The sequence below is a fragment of the Chionomys nivalis genome, chromosome 4 (assembly GCF_950005125.1).
Source record: "Chionomys nivalis chromosome 4, mChiNiv1.1, whole genome shotgun sequence".
NCBI lineage: Eukaryota > Metazoa > Chordata > Mammalia > Rodentia > Cricetidae > Chionomys > Chionomys nivalis.
In genome coordinates, this window is record NC_080089.1 from 97,205,446 (window position 1) to 97,227,221 (window position 21,776).

Genomic DNA, 21,776 nt, shown 5'->3' on the forward strand with positions numbered 1-21,776 from the left:
TCTGTTTTCTTTAACTAAACCATTATATTTTCGTATGAATAGAAAATACTGCATTTACGGTAAAAAATAATGTAGTTCATAACAATTGCAGTGTAGAGTCTGAGCCAAGTTGTTTCAGATAGTTGTTGACATTGCATGCCATGATGACATTCTGTTACAAAGTCTGCATATTTTACGTTCAAAACCAAGGCTACATTGAATTACACAGTACAGATATGGGCAAAGTGCCACCAGAAATCCCTCAGATTTATTATATGTTTGATTCTGAATTATTTTTTGATCATTAAATATTCAGAAACTTTCAACTGTTGCCAAATCTTCACAACCCTACATTAAGTTATGTGACTACTACTAGATGGGTTTGAGCCATAGTTTAATAAGCTGGGTCATAGACTTTATCTTGTTCCATGCAACTACTTTTAAATTCTTTAAAATCCATTTTAGCAGATACCAGGTATGGGAAACTATTCAAAATTCACAGCTACTGGCGCTGGCGAGATGTCTCAGAGGATAAGAACACTGGCTGCTCTTCCAGAGGTCCTGAGTTCAATTCCTAACAACCACATGGTGGCTCATTACCATCTATAATGAGATCTGGTGCCCTCTTCTGGCCCACAGGGATACATGCAGGCGGAATATTGTATATATAATAAACAAATCTTTGCAGGCGGTGGTGGTGCACGCCCTTAATCCCAGCACTTGGGAGGCAGAGGCAGGTGGATCTCTGTGAGTTCGAGACCAGCCTGGTCTACAAGAGCTAGTTCCAGGACAGGCTCCAAAGTTACAGAGAAACCCTGTCTCAAAAAGCATAAACAAAACCAAATAACAAAACAAATAAAAAAATAACCATAGCTACCATTTTTGAGAACAAGGTTATTTTGGTTTTTCTCTTTCACCTGCAACTACGCTAAGAAATAGTCCTATTGTTCCCATTCACTTTCTAGTTTGGGGAGTCAGGGATGCTAGGCAGGTAAACAAAGTGGGTATTTCTTCAAATCTAAATGTAGAAGAGTTTTGTTTTTTTTCTTTTTAAAGTACTGTTTCTAGTGTTTATTGCATTCAAGATTTCTGTAAAAGCTGAATTTTTTTTTTTTGGACAGGGTTGGTCAATTTTGGTAACTAACCAAAGAATTACTTTATAGAGGGTTGATATTTTTTATGTTCCCCATTGTGCCACTTTCTGTGTTGCTACTGATCTAGTTTTGTTACTTAGTATATAAATCAGGGTTGGATTATTTTCTGTCAAAATTTTAGTCTTCTATTGTCTTCAAGCTTCCATAGTTCCATCCAGAAATCTGCCATGATTTTTATCTCCACCATTGATAGGTTATGTCATGTCATGTACATTTATCTTCCTATTAAGATTTCTCTTTAGCTAGGTTTTATAACAAATTTTATACTTTGGAATATTTTGCTTGGAAATTTTAATATTTTTCTAAACTATCAGTCCAGTGGTAGCGCACGCCTTTAAACTGAGGACTCAGGTGTGTGCCACCACCACCTGGCTTTCTGTTTTGTTCTTAGTCCTGTGTGTTTTGTTCCTTTTTTCTTTTTCTATTCTTTTTTTATTTAATCAGACTTTTTCCCCCTCCGGAGCAGTGTTAGGTTTACAGTGAATTTTTGGAGAAAGTACAGGAAATTTCTTTTCTACACTTGTCTCCTCAGAGTGGAACACTTCTGACAACTGCCGGTTCCGTTGTATTGACACTTGCCATTAACATCCACAGTCTGTTCTTCATTATTTTGATATTAAATGTCATATGGATTTTGACAAATGTACATGACATTTATCTGCTAATTAGAAGTGTTGCCCTGCACTAAAATCCCCTGTGTGCTCTGCCTGGTTATTCCATCTGCACACCCTAATTTCTGATAATCATCAATCATCATAGTTTTACCTTTTCAAGAGTGTAACACAGTCAGAGTTCTGTGATTGCAGCCTTTTTGGATAGCTTCTTTTTGTTCATTGCATTTCATGACTTGGTGGATCAATTGCTTTCCAGATCAAATAATATTTGGATACTGAAGCTTGTTTTTCAACTCACCTTCTAAAAAATTTCTTGGTTGCTTCTAAGTTTGAGTGGTTAGGAATAAAAGTATAGTAAACATTCTTGCCTAAGCTTCTTTGTTCATGTCAGATTTTAACTACGTGGACCATATCTCATAGTATGCTCATAGTTGCTGTTGATTGACATATGATATATTCATTTTATTTTAAAATAATTTTTTTCTTTCTTTTTAAATTGACAGGCGTGCCCTTGAGATCACACAACAAGTTAGAATTATATAGACTTTTTTTGTATTGTGGAATAACCTCTCCAGCAATGATAACTTCAGAGTTACCAGTGTTGCAGTAAGTATAATTTTTTTCTTTTAAAGAAACATGAGTATAACGTTACAGGTTTCTGATGAGATATATCAAATGTGTTCTGTTTTTGAGACAATATATTTGACATATAAATGTTAGAGTATGTGATTACTCTGCTCATTCATGACATTAGAATGTCATCATATTTTCTGACATTGAACAAATCAGGTATTAATGTTATTATATCAGGGGTCATTTATTATAACCCTTATGTGGCATTCCATTTTGATAATTAAACTGTATCAGAACTGTACTACATGCCCTACATTTCTTTGTGCTATATGCTATGATATGATAGTAATTCTGTTGTCTGCAAACGCCACCATATGCGGTCTCACTATTTAGAAGAAAATATTTATTAACCTTTGTCCTATATTGTACTTTTTTTTATACACTTACTGTTTTATTTCTTTCATTAAGATTCCTTTTTTTAAATCTTAAATTTATGATTACTGAGGCATTCTGGTTTCTAGATCTCAGGAAATACCAGTTGGTATGTGAGTGTAATATATCATTAAATTTGTTGTATTTGTTGGACAGACTTGGAGTTGGAGATTATTATAGAATTTTTAGAAAATGTCACAGGCATATACAGATATTGTTTCTTTTATTATTTGATCTATTTGATAATGATAACTTAGCTATAGTAAATGGATTATTGGTTTAAGCAGTTATTTTTTGATTGTAGTTTAGTTACAGATGTCTTTTCCAGGAGTAGCCGTCTACCTGCTCTCCTGGAAGCTTTAAGACACAAAGCTTTCCAGGTGCATTTACTTGTTTGACAGATTAATGATACTTTATAAAATTTGTGAACTATCGAAGGTAAAATTTAATTATTTTCTATGTACTTGTTCCTCTTTTTTTTTTTTTTTTTTTTTTTTTTGGATATAATACTGAATTTGGAGGTCCCTGCATATTCTTTTCTTTGTTCTTAAGAACTTTTGTTCTCACTCATCCAGCTTACTATGTATGCTTTATTTTAGATCGATGTCTTACAGAACTCCTCTCAATCTTTAAAATTAGAATAGATGTCCCCAATGATCATAAATTTTCATTCTTTTCCTAGCATTGTATTTCACAGAATGTTCTTTATCACTTCTTAAAATAATAAGCTTTTCTATCATATTGTTATATGCCCTGCTTGTAGCATATTTACTGGATTTTAAATAGGCCCTCACATTAATAACAGATAAAATTTGAAACAAGCTTATTTGAATATATTTATAGTTACAGAAAGTGTAGTGGTAATATTTAGTATTGGGGATTATGCTTTGTAAGTGAAAAATTTCATAAATTGTAAGTCTGTAAATGTGTATGGGTACTGCATAGTAATCTAAGTGCTGGGTGAATGAGTTTGGTTGAATAAGCTAGCTGGAGCGGGTATTTTTGGTTGAGATTAATAAACTTTTGAGAGCATATACTTGTCTGTGATTTTTGTGGTTATGTTTACGTTATTACTTTGCTTAATCTACTCATCTATCTAGTTATATGCCCTGTTGTACTTTGTATCAATGACAAAAATGCCTGAACCAGTCAACTTACATGCATCCCTGCATCCCAATTTCAGGGGTTTTATCCTAGGACGGGTTGACCTTGTTACCTGTATGACCTTTATGCCTCTGGTAAGGCAGTTTATCATAGTAGGGGATACAGTGTGAAGCAACCTGCTTACTTCATCATGGCTGGGAAACAAAAGGGAAAGGGGCTGCAGTCCCAGAATCCCCTTCATTGATATGCCTCTATTAGAACTCACTTCTTAAAGGTCCCACCATCTCTTATTAGTGCCATAGGATGGTGACCACATCTTTAAAATTTATGACACTCAAATCACAGATTTCTTCTGTCTCCACGTGCTCAGGCCTGTCTTATAATGCAAAATGCTTGTAGTCCCTTTTTAATAGTCTGTAGAGATTTTCATGTTCCAGAATCATCCTTCTCCAGATTCAAAATTACTTAGGAGATATAAGAGAAAATGAGTTGTAAGTCAGAAAACATATTTCTCTATTCCAAAATACAGTGACATAAGGATAATTCCTATTCCCCAACGGACAAATAGGAAAACAAAAAGGAGAAATTTTACCCAAATCAGGACTAACCGCAGTCAAACATTAAAACCTGTAGTTCTGTGTTTGTAATTCAGAGTCCATGGTGATATGTTATGAACCCCAAAGAGCTTGGACAGTGATGCCTTTATGGTCATCCTTTTGTACTGATTTTGCTGGACCTGGTGCTGCTTCTATGTTCCTGTCATCTCTGACTTTATGCTGTGTCCATTATAGCTTCTGCCCCAGTCTCATGACTTCCTCACCACCTTGCCAGGGATTGCTTACAAGGATGATGAATCTGATGTGCTCATTCTTGCCTTTGTGGCATTCTTTTGAAATCTCCTTGGAAGCCTCCAAGACTCTTGACTTCATTTTTGCATACCAGCACAACCAGAATTACGTGAATAATGACAGTCTGCCACCATAGCAACTGCCCTCCATTTCCTTTGTGGCTCTCCATAAGCTGAGCAGAGTCAATGTCGTCTTCTCAAAGAAATATCTCTCTAGGTTCTCTTGTTATGTCTGTGCAGATGTGATGGTTAAGATCTTGTTGATTCCTGAGATGCAGTAAGGCACTTTTGCTGTTCTAGTGCAGTCTCCTTGATTTCTTCTAATGGCCACTAGCAACCTCAACATACTCTCTTTCGTAGCACCGTTAGCCATGCTTCTTTTTTCATGGAAGCTTCACACTTTTCAAATCCTTTCTGCTCTGTAGTGTTTGACTCTCAATTATTGTTAAGTTTGGCCAAAAGAAGCCAACAGTATCCATACTGCTTCTTTAGTGATTTCCTGCCTTTATTTCCTCTGCCAGAGGAACATTTTATTTTTATTAAATTTCAAATTTAAATTTTTATTTGTGTCGTAATAGTGATTAAAAAGTGAGAGAATAGGAAAGACAAAAAGACCACTATACAGATGAGTCTTACTGTATTCTTGACTTACTTAGATACTATAATTGCTGATGAATTTGTCTATCCTTACTGTTGTTAATTATTAATCAATGTCAAAGTATTATCTGTTACTGTATACTTTATATTCTGTAATGGCCTAACTCTGGATTGATAAAGTGTGTAAAACGGACTCATGCTTCATTGTCATTACATTTATAGGTATTAATGAACTAACCACAAATACACAGTTATTGAAGCTATGAAAGAAAGGTTGGGTGTATTATGAAAAATTTAACACCTTTAGGGTGTGAGGTAGTACTGGGAATTGAACTTAGGTTTTCACACATGCTAGACAAGCACTCTACTTCTGAGAATCATTCCTAGCCCTAACTTCCTTAATTAAGTAAAAGAAAACCAGGTGGTGGTGACACACACCTTTAATCCCAGCATGGGGGAGGCAGAGGCAGTGGATCTCAGTGAGTTCAAGGCCAGCCTGGCCTACAGAGTGATTACGAGACACCCAAAACTGTTACACAGAGAAACCCTGTCTCAAGAAAACAAACAAACAAAAAAATAAAATTCTACTAAAATAATTTCTAAGCCGGGCGGTGGTGGCGCACGCCTTTAATCCCAGCACTCCGGAGGCAGAGGCAGGCGGATCTCTGGGAGTTCGAGGCCAGCCTGGTCTACAAGAGCTAGTTCCAGGACAGGCACCAAAAGCTACAGAGAAGCTCTGTCTCGAAAAACCAAAAAAACAAAAATCTAAAAAAAAAAAAAAAATAATAATTTCTATGTGTGTGTATACAATAAATACACACAGAGATTTCAGCATGCTATAAACAACATATGTGTGTGTTTCAATTTTAAAGTCTTGAGTATATGAATATATTCCAAACTCCTAACAAAATATATGGAATTTTTAAAAATATTCTTATATCAGTGACTATTCAAGGTAATTGCTGTCTTGCACTATTGTAAAGGTATCTGAAATAAGTAGCCACATAAATAAGTCAATCCTATTACATATCACAGTCTCTATTTAAGGTGGACACAAAAGAAATACAAATCTCTATAAATGAGCCACAATCCTCATTTGCAGAAGTATGCGACATCAGCTAGAAGTATAAAATCAGATTATATCTTATAAAATCATCCTCATCATTCAATTTGGCCTGAATATTACAAATTCTTCCTAACACATCATATTAGTGCTGGCCTTCCTACTTGTATAATTACCAGACTGTATTCACAGTTTATTTTTTAATTATATATATCTTACTATGTTCTATTCAACCATTCCCTAAAATCTCAACTGATACCCACAGCTGAGGAGGAGAGGGATACAATTCTTTTTTTTTTTTTTTTTTTTTTTTTGGTTTTTCGAGACAGGGTTTCTCTGTGGTTTTGGAGCCTGTCCTGGAATTAGCTCTTGTAGACCAGGCTGGTCTCGAACTCACAGAGATCCGCCTGCCTCTGCCTCCCAAGTGCTGGGATTAAAGGCGTGCGCCACCACCGCCCGGCGAGGGATACAATTCTTAACATGACTTGGAGGCCTCTTAGGATTGTTATTTCATAAGCCCAATGTCATGTAACTCAATTCCCAAACATAAAAACAAAATTTGGAGGAGAAAGGCTTTGTATCAGGTATCTCAATATACTGCCTAAGAGTCTTTTAAAAATGCCATTTTCTCAATTTAGAACTAATACAAGCCTCCCTTCTTCCTCCAAGCACACTTCCCACTTCAAACTTCAGTTCAATTATCTTTTGCTTTCTTTCTTTTCTTTTCGTTTGTGTTTCAAGACAGGGTTTCTCCGTAGCTTTTTGGTTCCTGTCCTGGAACTAGCTCTTGTAGACCAGGCTGGCCTTGAACTCACAGAGATCCACCTGCCTCTGCCTCCCAAGTGCTGGGATTAAAGGCATGTGCCACCACCGCCTGGCAAAGGATTATTTTCTTTTTAACATTAAGGATTTTTAATGTGTATAAGTTTTACTTTCATGTATGTATGTGTACTTGCATGCTTGGTGCCTGTGGAAGCCCAAAGAAGGTAGATCCCTTCAAACTGGAGACACAGGCATTTGTTAGCTAATATGTAGGTGCTCAGAACTGAAACTTAATGAGTCCTATGCAATAACAAGTGTTCTTGATTTCTCAGTAGTCTGTCTAGCCACTGTAGTAGGATGTTAATCAGCTGGTTCTGCTAAAGTCCAGGAGCTAGACTGAAGAGTTGAGGTGAGGAAAGTTCAGATTTTTCTCATGTTAAGTCTTTCCCACTTTTTGTTATTAAAAATTTATTCTACATACTAATAATAAATATGCATATAAAATGAAGTGCACTTGCTGTTAACAATAGTTTTGAGCTTTTAAACTGGCTGCACTTGACAGTATTATTATTCACTTCATATTTACCTGATAATTTATTTTGTCATTAAACTGTATTATTCTAACACAAATTAATTTTACTAATGGCTTAATTATTATGTGATGGAACTGGGTTTCTCCTATAGTTGTCTTGGAGCTTTCTCTGATGTCAAAAGCTTTTAGGTAGTTTGTCTAAGATAAATATAAAGCATTTGCATTTCAGTATCCTCACATAGAAATACAGGAATTCAAGTTCAGTTTGAAATTCAGCTGACTCTATCATATATTAGATCTGTGACTATGGATCATTTTATCACGTAATATACACATTTATAAAACTCAAGCACTACTATGTTTTATTCTTTTTTTATGCATATGTTTTGCTAAAACTTAGGCTAACAACATCCTTAGTCATCAGGGAAATGCAAATCAAAATGACGCTGAGATACCATCTTACACCTGTCAGAATGGCTAAGAGTAAAAACACTGATGGCAGCTTATGTTGGAGAGGATGTGGAGTAAGGGGAACATTCCCACTGCTGGTGGAAGTGCAAACTTGTACAGCCACTTTGGGAAATTGGTGTGGTGGCTTCTTAGAAAATTGGGAATCAGTCTACTTCAAGAACCAGCTATACCAATTTTAGTCGTATACCCAAAGGATGCTTAATCATACCACATAGACACTTGCTCAACTATGTTCATAGCATTACTATTCATAATAGCCAAAACCTGGAAACAACCTAGATGTCCCTCAACTGAAGAATAGATAAAGAAAATATGGTATACTTACCCAGTGGAGTACTACTCAGCTGTACAAAATAATGACCTTATTAAATATGCAGGCAAATGTATGGAACTCGAAGAAAAGTCATTCTGAGTGAGGTAACGCAGACCCAGAAAGACAAACATGGTATTCACTCACTCAGAGGTGGTTATTTGGAGTAAAAGATACAATAGCTAGCCTACAATGTACAGCCCAGAGAAAAGCTAGGTAACAAGAAGATCCCAAAGTGGGATGCATGGATTTCCCTAGGAAGGGAAAGTAGAAGAAATCTCCTGGGTTACTGTGTGTGTGTGGGGGTGGGGATTGGAGGGATGGACAGATAGCAACTAGAGGGAGTGGGTTGGGTGGGCATGGTGTGGAAGGTTTGGAGGCAAGATGGAGAGGGACAATAACAAAAGAGATGCCTTGATGGGGGCTGTTGTAATAGGAGCGATGGGGCTGCGTCCCCGGCACCCAGTCGCCCGCATGGCTTATGCCCCAAAATAATTACACGGAAACTGTATTCTTTTAAACACTGCCTGGCCCATTAGTTCTAGCCTCTTATTGGCTAGCTCTTACATATTGATCTAACCCATTTCTAATATTTTGTGTAGCGCCACGAGCTGGCTTACCAGGAAAGATCTTAACCTGTGTCTGTCTGGAATGGGAGAATCATGGCGACTCACTGACTCGGCTTCTTTCTCCCAGCATTCTCTTCTGTTTACTCCACCCACCTAAGGGTTGGCCTATCAAATGGGCCTAGGCAGTTTATTAATTAACCAATAAAAACAACAGATTAATACAAGACCCACCTCCATCAGGGGGCACATTTTGGGGTTAAGGAGAAACCTGGTGCTAGAGACCCCCACCCCCCAGGAGCCCACAAGGATGCCACCCCCCCCCCCCCCCCCGCTAAGACTCCTAGCTAGCAATGATGTGAGAGGGTGCCAGAACTGGCAGATTGGTGATCTTCCTAATTCCTATCAGAGTTACTCTCTCTCGTAACTGATGGAAGCAGAGGCAGAGATCCACAGACCATTACAGTGCTGTCTTGTATCAGAAAGGGAGGAGGGATTGTACTAGTCAGGGGATCATGATGGGGAACCCTACAGAGACAGCTGACCTGAATTCGTGTGAACTCATGAACACTGAGCCAACACAGGGAGCCTGCATGAGTCCAATGTAGGCCTTCTACATGTGTGTGACAATCATGAGGCTTGTCTCTTAGTAAGGCTTCTAATAGTGAGAACAGGACCTCTCCCTGGCCCTTAGCTGACTGACTTTTGGTAACCTGTTTCCCAGGCTGGATTACCTACCTGGTCCTGCCAAGATATAAGGGCAGGAGCTTGGACCTGCCTCAATTTAATGTGCCATTATTTGTGCAAGGAAGGCCTTTCCCTTTCTGGGTGGAGATGGATGGGAAGTGGGGAGATGGGAAAGGGGAGGGAATGGGAGGAGAGGAAGAAGGGGAACTGGTTAGTATGTAAAACAAATGAAAACAAATGTTATTTAAATAAAAAGAAACATAGATTACAGTAGTATATGCTAAACAACTTGAGAGAGTGGTATGTATCATAATGAAGAGTAAAACAATAAGTTTTATTTTTTAGAACAAATGAGAACAGCTAGATCAAGGATGGACAAGAAACTGCTGATACTTCAGATTTTTAAAAGAATGCCCCTCCCAATCCCAAACAATAAGATTACTGGTAAAAAGGTCTTTCAGTACCTGACTTTGCTTTTCCCAGTAGTTACAGACTTCTAAAGGTTACTAGGGGAGAGGGTTCATGAGACCCTGTCTCTTCCTGTAGGATTTATAGGCAGTTAACCTTTGCTAGGGAGATGTTCTTTTTGTCCTAAGTGGTATAGCTGCCTATATAACTGTCCATGCTCCTATAATCCTGATTAAATTATTGTTTCACCAAAAAAAGTAAAAATATTCTTTAAAGATAGTTGTTTGTTCATTTATGTATTGTCTATGTCCGGATCTATCCTGTGGCACCAGAGCATAGTAGTAGAGATGAAGATGTAGAATTCTAAAAAGTTACTATGTGGTGTTTTTAGAAAAAGCTTTCTGACCCCCTGATTATTCTTTTTTTGTTGTTTGTTTGTTTTCTGAGACAGGGTTTCCCTGTAGCTTTGGCACCTGTCCTGGAACTCACTCTGTAGACCAGGCTGACCTCAAACTCAGAGATCCACCTGTCTCTGCCTCTTGAGTGCTGGGATTAAAGGCGTGCACCACCACTGGCAAGCTCCCCTGATTATTCTCTACAACAGTAGTTATATTTGAAATATTTCTGGCGAATTTCAAATACCAGGTTACCTTTGAATATTTGCAAGTAGTGGTGAGTTATGTGATGTGAGAATGGTGCTCATCCTAGTGCATACACTGGTGTGCAGTGTGATTGGGAATGGTGCTCGCAGTAGTGCATAGACTGGTGTGCAATGTGATTGGGAATGGTGCTCGCAGTAGTGTGTGTAGACTGGTGTGCAGTGTGATTGGGAATGGTCCTAGCAGTAGTGTGTATTGATTGGTGTGCAGTGTGATTGGGAATGGCACTAGCAGTAGTGTGTATTATTGGTGTGCAGTGTGATTGGGAATGGCACTAGCAGTAGTGTGTATTGATTGGTGTGCAGTGTGATTGGGAATGGCACTAGCAGTAGTGTGTATTGATTGGTGTGCAGTGTGATTGGGAATGGCACTAGCAGTAGTGTGTATTGACTGGTGTGCAATGTGATTGGGAATGGTGCTCGCAGTAGTGCATAGACTGGTATGCAATGCCGTTGAGAATGTTACACTCAGTAGTGTGTGTAGATCGGTATGCAATGTGATTGAGAATGGTACTAGCAGTAGTGTGTGTAGACTGGTGTGCAGTGTGATTGGGAATGGTACTAGCAGTAGTGCATAGATTGGTGTGCCCTGGGAATGTATAGAGCAGCTTGCACAGGGGAGAGAGTTAAAGACAGGGAGGCAAAGTGAGATTTTTTTTGTTTCCTTTCTTTAAGATCATGATAATAATGGAACAAATGTGAGACTACTATTTTTATTTTCTCCCCTCTCCCGCCAGATCCTTCCCCCTCCCTATCTACCCACATTCATGTTTTTTTCTGGCAAGAGACTGTTATACTGAAATTTTGTTTGTAGAAGATAAAATGGAGTAATATAAATTTATGAATTTGAATAGATAGGCTAATTCTGAAGATGCTAAATTTTATAATAATTTTTATGTGAACTAACTGAAAATAAGTTGATTAATGTTATTTCTATGAACATAGGTCTAGAAGAAAGTCTAATTTGGTGAATTTGATGTGGCCTTTAAAGAAGTATTTTAAAGCATTTAGATCAATTTAAAGAAGCATTTCATTCATGCAAGTTAATAATCTTGAATAAAAGATCTGGAATATGGTCAGGTGTTCTGTTAAGGTATTAAAATTATTTATATAGAAGCTGCACATTATGTTTAAGATGGCCAAAGGAATGTAATGCAATAAAAATGGCAGAATAACACACATTGAGAATTAACTTTAAGGAAGGGATCAATACAAAGAGGAAACCAAGACTAAGAAACAAATGGAGAAGTTTTTTTTTTAGTTGGACTTAATATTGGTTGTGTATCCTTCCGGTTAATTTCTTTTCAGTTTTCTACAGACTTTAAAAAATGTTGTTGAGGTAGAATTTAGTGCTGTGTTGATTAGTCAGAATCAGAACTTAGAATATTTATGTATTTTGTAAGCCGGTTTGGTACAATACAGCCATTACAAAAAGTTAAATTATGTAAACTTAGAATGAAGTAAATGTTTGGGATGATGGCATAGAGATTAAGTACGTATTCACAGGCAAGAGTACGATGAGATGAACACACATACTAGTTTATCACACACGTAAGAAAAGTAAATGAAATAAATCTCGTTAAGATAGAATATTCAAAATTCATTATTTTGCAGTTTAAACATTTACTGTTTTCTTGAGGTTTTTATTTCTCATGCGGTATAAATGAATGTTCTTTTTTCCATTATTTGGAAATAGCTGAAATGGTGTGCTGTTTATCATTTTCCAATGATGGAATGTTGGTAGTTTCAAATTGGTTACAGGGAGAATATTTATACATGAAAACTAACAAATACTACACGTAATGATTTCAATTGTTAATTGTACATTTAAGAGAATGATAATAAATTATTTATAATGTGGATTAAACTTAAAGGTGCTTCAAATAGTAAATTATAGTAGTTTTCAAAGTTAGAAATACTCTTCCAGTATTGAAAATTATTATCTGATTCAAGAAAGAAATCACTTATAGCATTGACTACCAAGTAAATGTCCAACAGGTGTCTCTTTCATTGCATTAATCTTATTCATTAAAAAGGCTACTAATAGAGTTTGACAAGAATAGTTATTTTGTGATGGCTGCATGGAATTTACAATGAAGTGGATTGTATTTTTAATTATTGTCCATTTTTGTGCTATGGATCTTTCAGATCTTTATGTAGTCCTGGTAGCACAGGAAGGCCTTGGATTCACAAAGATACACCTGCCTTTGCCTTCTGAGTTCTGGAATTAAATATATGTGCTACCATCACCCAGCTTCAGATGCTTTGTTTTTCTCTTTTAAACATAATTTATATAGATTCTTTGGAAATTTCACATTATGCCCCCCCATCCCACTCACCTCCCATGCCCACCCTATCCATCCTCCACTCTTTATTGTCCACCCAAGCAAAATTAAAAACACAAACAAAAATATTAATTAAAATAAAACTACAAAAATAAAACAAACAAAAAACCACTTCACTCCCCCACCCTTCCTGTCTTTCCCGCCTCTCCATCACCTTTTCGTCTGTCTTAGTGGCATTGGGAACTGCTGTATATCATGCAGTATATTCTTTTGTCCAGATAGCTTTACTTGCACAGATGTTCGTTGTGTAATGAGTTGTTGGTCTGGTTTAAGGCCTCAGATTTCTGGTACGCCATCAGTGTACTCTAGACTCTCATTGAAACTCCTTTTGGATATCCTGCTGTTGTCCAAGTCATGGATATCCTTTGACTATGGTTTCATAGGACCAGTCCCTTCATGTGCCTATAAATGGGGTAGATGTTGGGGTGAGGCAACTCAGAGCCCTAGATGTGTGCCTGGATGGTAGCTGAGTTGGTTAGTCAGGGTCACTGATATCATCCTCTTTAGACAAGGGGTGGACCAGCTCTCCACGTCAACCATGAGTGTTGATGCTATTCTCCCTCCCATGCTATTTTTTTTAAAGAGCCACATGTTTACTAGTATACTGCCTTACATTGTTTTATAAATTTTCTCTCAAGCCATTTTTAATCTTGAAGAACTAGTCTTGCAGTTATATTTTATAGAGCAACTGTCACTTCTACATTACTTTATTCCTTTTTATTTTGGAGATAAATTTTATTTGGTGCCATGTAACATTAGATGAGGAGTGTGTGTATTTTGGTTTACTGGAGATTCTGAAAATAGAAATATTAACTTCTGCTTGTTAGTGATCCTAGGTAAGGGAAGTCATAGAACTGAACTGCATTGCATTTATTTATTAATTTGTTCACTACAACAATCTGGCATTTTCTAGGGATGCAACTAATGAAACTACTGCCCATTCTGATGCTGGCAGCGAACTTGAAGAAACAGAGATCAAAGGAAAACGAAAAAGGGGTCGTCCTGGCCGGCCTCCAGTATGTATTATATTTGTCTTTGTGCTTCAATGCTTTCCCATAAATAACCTTGATCTGAGTTGTTTGTCAATTTTTGTATTAGTGCTGTTAATATTTTATGGTTTTTATTCCAGTGACACAACTGAGATTGTTGGGAAGTTTTCTTTGGCTTTAACAGTGTCAGAGAAGGGAAATTTGTCACACCTTTGCCCAGAGGAAACGTTGAATGAAGTTCACTTAAGACACACTGCTCTTCTCATTCAACTCTTTTTTCTTGTAGCGCCTAAATGTGCATTTTGGTAGTAATATTTTAAAGCTTGAGGCATGTTTTAATAAATAGTCTTAACGATTCATGAGTTGAAAGTTTAGAAGAGTTCAAGGTGGCCTTACGTTGAGGGATATCTTTACAAATTATGCGAGTTTTAGTTAACCATTGTGAGCATAATGAACTTTGAGAGATAGTAACAATATATTAGGATATTAAGATTTACTGTTCTCATTCATCTATGATCTGATTTGCTATTGTATTAATGGTTTTATGTCTTATCAAAGAGCTTATGAAAAATCTTAGCTTTATAGAAGACATTTTCATTACTGAGTTTCAAAAATTATTCAGTGTTGCTAGTCTTGTTTTATTTCTCCACCTTTTTCTCCTTTTATGATATTTTTTTTTTTTTTTTGGTTTTTCGAGACAGGGTTTCTCTGTGGTTTTGGAGCCTCTCCTGGAACTAGCTCTTGTAGACCAGGCTGGTTTCGAACTCACAGAGATCCGCCTGCCTCTGCCTTCCGAGTGCTGGGATTAAAGGCGTGCGCCACCACTGCCCGGCCTTTTATGATACTTTTTAAGGTCAATCTAGACATTATTCCTTCTGTAACTATTTCAGTTAGTATGCCTTTGTATTTAAACAAGTTAGCTTATCTTCTTATCTCACATTTAGCATAGAAATATTATATCTATATATCTATATCTATATAGACTACCTACCTACCTACCTACCTACCTACCTACCTACCTACCTATAATCATCAAAAAGGAGTGAAGCTTTCTCCCTACCAAAAACAAGCCATTACTGTGTAGCATTTCTTACCATCTAGGTGTTATGTAAGTTGCTTTGCTTTTGTCATAGTTTCAGATGTCAGTGCTGAGGTCTCAGTCCAATATTTTTATTACACCCCCAACCCTTTCCAGTGTGATTTTCAAGTCCCCCTGTTTGTTTTCCTGTGCTTTTGACTGTGTGTCCGAGATTCTCCTAACCTATCCCTTGAATATGATCAATTTATTTGTATAGCTTCCAGAATTTAGGGCAACTCCTTTAACAGTTTATTATCAGCATTGCAGAGAGAAATAAATGCGGCCATGTATGAGAGAAGGGTTAAAGACATTCATTACCAGTTAATTTTTGTCATCTTCCAAGGACTTCATAATATTCAGCGTTCTGAAATCCCTTTCAGCCCCGTTGTTGTGGAAACTTCCTTACATAAATAATGCTTTTAGATTGGATGGGGAAACTCAGTAAGACTTGTATACATTAGCATTCTTCTTGCCCTTGTTGTAAGTCATTTCTCTCTCCAGAGTCTGGAGCAAGACCTTTCTGTGTTAAGAGGAGATCTTAGGAGATTCTTTTGGGCAAAATGAATGATATATTTTTAAAAATTTTCTTTTCTGGCTAGGTCCAAGACAAAAAAAGAGGAAAAATTTGAGTTTTTATGACCAACCTTAGGAATCAACTTACAGCTTGTAATAAGTGAAAACAAAAATGTACAATATCACAATTGCAAAAGCAAACATGTAAGGGACCTCCCTTGCTTGTTATCATCACTCTTAAGATAGCATTGTCCTCAAGTACTTTTACAGCTTATAATCATTTCATAACTGGTATAAATTTTAATAGTACATTGTGTTGGGCTTATTCATAATGTAAATAGAACTCACCTGTTATAATATATGGTTATGGTGTTTGCTTGGGCATTTTTCTATTGCTGTGAAGAGAGACATTGACCAAGGCAACTCATAAGAAAAGAAGTATCTAATTGGGGCTGGCTTACAGTTTAGATGTTTAGTCTGTTATCATTATGGTGAGGAGTATGATGGCCCATATGCAAACATGGTGGTGGAGAATAGCTGGGAGTTCTACATCCTGATTTCCAGGCAGCGGAAGAGAGAACCACTAGGCTTTGCCTGGGCTTTTGAAAACTCAAACCCTTCCCAGTGACAAACTTCCTCTAATAAGGCCATACCTACTCCAACAAGGCTATACCTCTTAGTCCTTCTCTAGTGTCACTGCATGACTCAACAGTCAAATATAGGAGCCTGTGAGGGCCATTCTTATTCAAAGCACCACAGTGTTTAATTACTTATTGTGTATATAAGAAGATAGGTAGGTCTTTTTTAGTGAGTTATTGGGCATAACTTTTTGAATGTAATTGTATCTTTTTTACCAGAATTATTATTTTAGGGCCAACCTTAAAACAAAACTCAGGAGTATTCTTCCATTTGACTGTGTACTGGCTTCTACTTGCCTGTATATTTTTTGACTGTATGGCCTTCATTTAAAGGGCAAAAATTGTGGAGAAAGACATGCATTTTAATCTTTATAATTCTTGTTCACTTGAAGAAGTGCTTATGCCTATAGCTTTCCTTACACATTTTGGGGAGAGTGAAAATCTTGTAATTAGTGTGAGACTGTTTCTCTGGCTACCATGTGAGTATTCTGAGAATGTAGGCAGGTTGCCTTGTCTCTGGGATTCATGGAAATTTGTTTTCGTATTAAAATGTTCCTTCAAGATAATTAATGTGAAATATTTTAATTTTGATGTGTATACAGCTAAGCTTCTGCAGTATGTTTTTTATTTAAAAGTTTTGTATATCTAAATGATTAATTTTTTTCTGTGCCAAATATAATAGGATTTTTTTATAGAAATGCTGCTGTCTAATCTAGTAGGTAAATAATACATATTTATACTGTGGTCGTCAGAATGATCCTATTTGAATTATATCAAAGATAACTCATTTTCAAGAATGATAAGACATTTTCTATTAACCATCTCTGTTTTGTGTGATCTCAAATTTTTGGTTAATCCACTTTTTAAAAACTATTTTATTCATTACATTTCCCATGATTTCTATTGGTTTTTGTTGTTTAATTTTTAAATATTTGTTGTGTATATGTATGTGCGTGCACACATGGGTGTGCTCTTTTATGTATATGTATAAGCATGTCTGTGTAGGCCAAAGGTCAACTTGTAGGAGTCATTTCTCTCCTTCTACTGTGTGAGTTCCAGGAGGTAAGGCTTAAAAGCAAGTCTTTTATTTTGTTTTTTACCCAGACTTCTTCCCAGCCCATTTTATTTCTTTTTGAAAAAATCTTAATTGATTACATAACATATTTATGGGGATAAAATGTGATATTTTTCTTTGCATATGTGCATGTGATTTGTGGACATTTGTGAATGAACATGTTTCATTGTATGCTGGTGCTTGTTTTTGCATGTGTATCTGTGTGGTACATGTGTATGCCGAAATTCACATCTAGAGTCTTCTACTATACTCATTGATACTGGGTCTTTCAGTTGACCTAAGCGTCTGTTTTAAGTCCTAAGGAAGGGACGGCTCATGAGTGTAGGACATCTTCAGATGAAACTAGTATTCGGTAATTTTTTTTTGTTGTTTTGTTTTTCTTGTTTTGTTTTTTTGTTTGTTTTTTGAGACAGGGTTTCTCTGTGGTTTTGGAGCCTGTCCTGGAACTAGCTCTTGTAGACCAGGTTGGTCTCGAACTCACAGAGATCTGCCTGCCTCTGCCTCCCGAGTGCTGGGATTAAAGGCGTGCGCCCGGCGAGATTAGTATTCGGATTGGTAGTTCCTAGAGTGTGTGTGTGGGAGGGAGAGACTGGACTGGCTAGTCATCTTGTTATCTCAGGTTTCTGAGGATGGAATAGAGGCAGCCACCCACTATGACATGGGTTCCGAGGATCAGATTCTGGTCCTCACACCTACCAGGCAAGAAGATTTTCCACTGAGCCCCAAAGTGTGTTTGATACATATAAACAATATAGAATGATTAAATCAGAATCATTAGTGTTATTGCCTTATTATTGGTAACTCCATTTAAACTATATATGTGTATTATATATTTTAGGAATTTTCTACAATAAGTGGTTTCCATATGAAAATATCAATGTGTCTTTAGTGTTAGTTATCCCTCCTATCTTTTACCTTGCCCTTTTATCTCCCTCTCTTTTAAACCCTTCCTGTACCATTATTTCTCTGTAATACTTTATACCACTTTGTTCCATCTCCCTCCCTTGAGCACACCCCCAATCCTGCCTGACATCTACTAATTTCCTGGCTTCTATGAGTATTCCAGATGTAACACAACGTATCTGATGATTCAAGGCTAGCATCTGAAAATGAGAGAAAATACATACTTATTCCTCTGGGTCAGGGTCACCTTACTCAGAATGATAATTTTTACCTCCATCTATAATTTCATTTTTCTTAACATCTGAATAATATTCCACTGTTTAAGTAAACCTTCTTTTCGTTATCCACACATCAGCTGATAGCTATTTTTCTTTCCAGGTATTGTGGACATGGATGAGCAGATATCTTTTTAGTAGGATATAGAGTTGTTTGATTATATGCCTAACAGTGGTATAGATGGATCATGTTATAGAATCTGTTTCTAGCTTTTTTTTTTTTTTTTGGTTTTTCGAGCCAGGGTTTCTCTGTGGCTTTGGAGCCTGTCCTGGAACTAGCTCTGTAGACCAGGCTGGTCTCGAACTCACAGAGATCCGCCTGCCTCTGCCTCCCGAGTGCTGGGATTAAAGGCGTGAGCCACCACGCCCGGCCTGTTTCTAGCTTTTTGAGGGACCTTCATACTGATTTCTGTTGGCTGTACCAGTTTGCATTATGGCCATCGATAAATAAGTGTTCCTTTTCCTTCACATCGTTTTCAGCATTTGCCAGCATTGGTATTTTGGTTTTTAGCCATTCTCATTGGGGTAAGATAAAATCTGAAGATAATTTTAATTTACATTTTAACCTGATAGCTAGTGAAGCTAAGACATATATTTTTAAACATTTCTCAGCTAATTGTATTTTATTTTTTGAGTACTCATGTTTAGTTCCATTTTCCACTTTCTAAAAATTTATTTTTAATTATGCGTGCGTGTGTATGCACATGAATGTGGGTGCTCGCAGAGGCCAGAGGTGTTGAATTCCCTGGAGCTAGAGTTACAGACTAAACAATATGATGCTGGGAATTGAACTCAGATCCTCCTAAAGCACATTACTTGTTCTTAACCACAGAGTCATCTATCCAGTCCTTCCACGTCACACTTTTGATATTAGGTTTTTGTTTTTTTGATATTTGAAGTTTTTAGTTCTTTGTATGTTGTAGATCTTAACTCTGTCAGATGTATAGCTGGCAAGGATTTTTATTCATTTTGTAGGATGCCTCTTCACTTGGATGATGGTGTCCTTTGCTGCATAGAAGCCTTTTAGTTTCATGAGGTCCCATTTATTAATAATTTATCTATGCAGTTGGAATCCTATTCAGAAAGCTCTTTTCTGTTCCAGTGAGTTCAAGCACATTCTCTTTGTCTTTTTTGAGGTTCTGGGCATGAGGTCTTACCTTAATACCTGGTTGGATTCATGCATGGTGAGAGGATTTCTGATCTATATATTTATTTATTAGAAATATTGTCCTGCTGGGCGGTGGTGGCGCACGCCTTTAATCCCAGCACTTGGGAGGCAGAGGCAGGTGGATCTCTGTGAGTTCGAGACCAGCCTGGTCTACAAGAGCTAGTTCCAGGACAGGCTCCAAAACCACAGAGAAACCCTGTCTCGAAAAACTTAAAAAAAAAGAAAAAAAAAAGAAATATTGTCCTATTATCTTTGTCGTTGAGTCTTTGTCTGGCTTTAGTATCAGAGTGATACTGACTTTGTAAAAAATGGTTTTCACTTTTTACTTTGTGGAATAATTTTAAGAGTATTAGTGTTCTTCTTTTGAAGGTCTTGTAGAATTCTTATCTGAATTCAACTCTCCTCTGGCTTTTTTTAGTTGAGAAATTATTAATTGCAGTTTCTATTTCCTTGGATATTATGGGTCCAAAGTTTTAGTTCATCTTGATTTACATCAATTTTATGAAATAAAGATTTTAGAAAAAAATTGTAGTTAGGATTCTATGAATTTCCTCAGTGTCTGTTGTAACTATTATTACTAGTTTGGATCCTTTCTTTCTTTTGGTTAATTTGACTAAAGATTTGTTATTCTACTTAATCTTTTCAGTGAGCAGATTCTTTTTTTAGTTGCATCTTAGTATTTTTTGTTTTTATTTTGTTGTTTTCAGACCTTATTTTAATTATCTCTTCATTCATTTGAGACACGGTCTCAACTGTGTTGTCCTGACTAGCCTGGCACTCACAGAGAACCATCTGCCTCTGCTTCCTCTGTGCTGTGATTAAGGCTTCATCTACCACACCAAGTCCTACCTACCCCTTTGGGGTGTTTTTTACTCTTGTTTTTACAAGACCTTTAGATGCATCATTAATTTATTATTTGATTTCTCACAAAAATATTTTTAATGTAGACATTTAATGCTATGTACTTTCTTCATTGTGTCCCATAGATTTTAGTATTTTCTGTTTTTGTTTATGTTCTAGAACCTTTAAATTTTTCTTCTTGAATTTATCCTTGAACACTTTGTCATTCATTAGCATCTTGTTTAATTCCAATGAATGTGCACTTCCTGCAATATCTATTCCTCTTGATGTCCAGCTTTATTCCTGAGTCCTAATGTATGGTCAGTTTTGGAGGAATTTCTATAGGCTCCTGGGTCCATACATGGGTGTTGGAATATGGTCCAAGAGTCCTGTGAAGAAAATTCTGAGTGCTAGTGAGAAGTCTTCATGAAAAAAAAAATATATATAGACAAGAGTCTTATGACTTCAGTTTCTTCAAAACACTGAATTGTTGTTGTAAGGTCTTTTCATGCTCCTCCTAGGTGTAGCAGATAAGAGTGCGTTTACTTCAGCTGTTATCCATATGCCTCTATGGAAGAAAAACATGTTTTTACCACATGTGACTTGTTCTTGTGATTATACACTTTATTCCCTATGACTCTTCTTAACACTCAGAGTATAAATTGTCTGATGCCCTGAATAGTTTTTCATTGCTTGAGACTTTAGTCTGCCTCATTATTTCCCAAGTTTCACATGCTCCAGAGTGGCAGATATGCATGTATTAATCATTAGTATTGCTTTCTTGAATTTTTTTTTTTTTTTGGTTTTTCGAGACAGGGTTTCTCTGTGGTTTTTTGGAGCCTGTCCTGGAACTATCTCTGTAGACCAGGCTGGTCTTGAACTCACAGAGATCCGCCTGCCTCTGCCTCCCGAGTGCTGGGATTAAAGGTGGTGCGCCACCACCGCCTGGCGCTTTCTTGAATTTTTATCTGATTATTTTTACTTACAAATTTTGTATGTGCATGATGTATTTTTTTGTGTGTGGTGTGTGTACTTGATGAGTTTGCAGATACATTTGTGGAGTTGAAGGATGGGGCAGAGAATGAATGAATATGAAGCCCAGGTTCAAGTTGGGTATCTTCCCTTTGTTTTCCACCTTTATATTTTTGAGATAGGGTCTCTTTCTCTGAAACCTGAAACTCAGTGATTTAGCTAA

At 36.9% G+C, this 21,776-nt stretch overlaps 1 protein-coding gene across 1 annotated transcript in view; it reads left to right on the forward strand.

Annotated features, from left to right (window-relative positions):
• Positions 1–21,776, forward strand: part of Stag1 (STAG1 cohesin complex component) — a 327,633-nt gene that overhangs the window by 77,517 nt on the left and 228,340 nt on the right. The window contains exons 2-3 of the mRNA XM_057766709.1: positions 2,251–2,353; positions 14,016–14,118. Of these exons, the coding sequence (XP_057622692.1) occupies positions 2,325–2,353; positions 14,016–14,118 (132 nt within the window). The 5' untranslated portion in view covers positions 2,251–2,324. The remainder of the gene's footprint in view (positions 1–2,250; positions 2,354–14,015; positions 14,119–21,776) is intronic.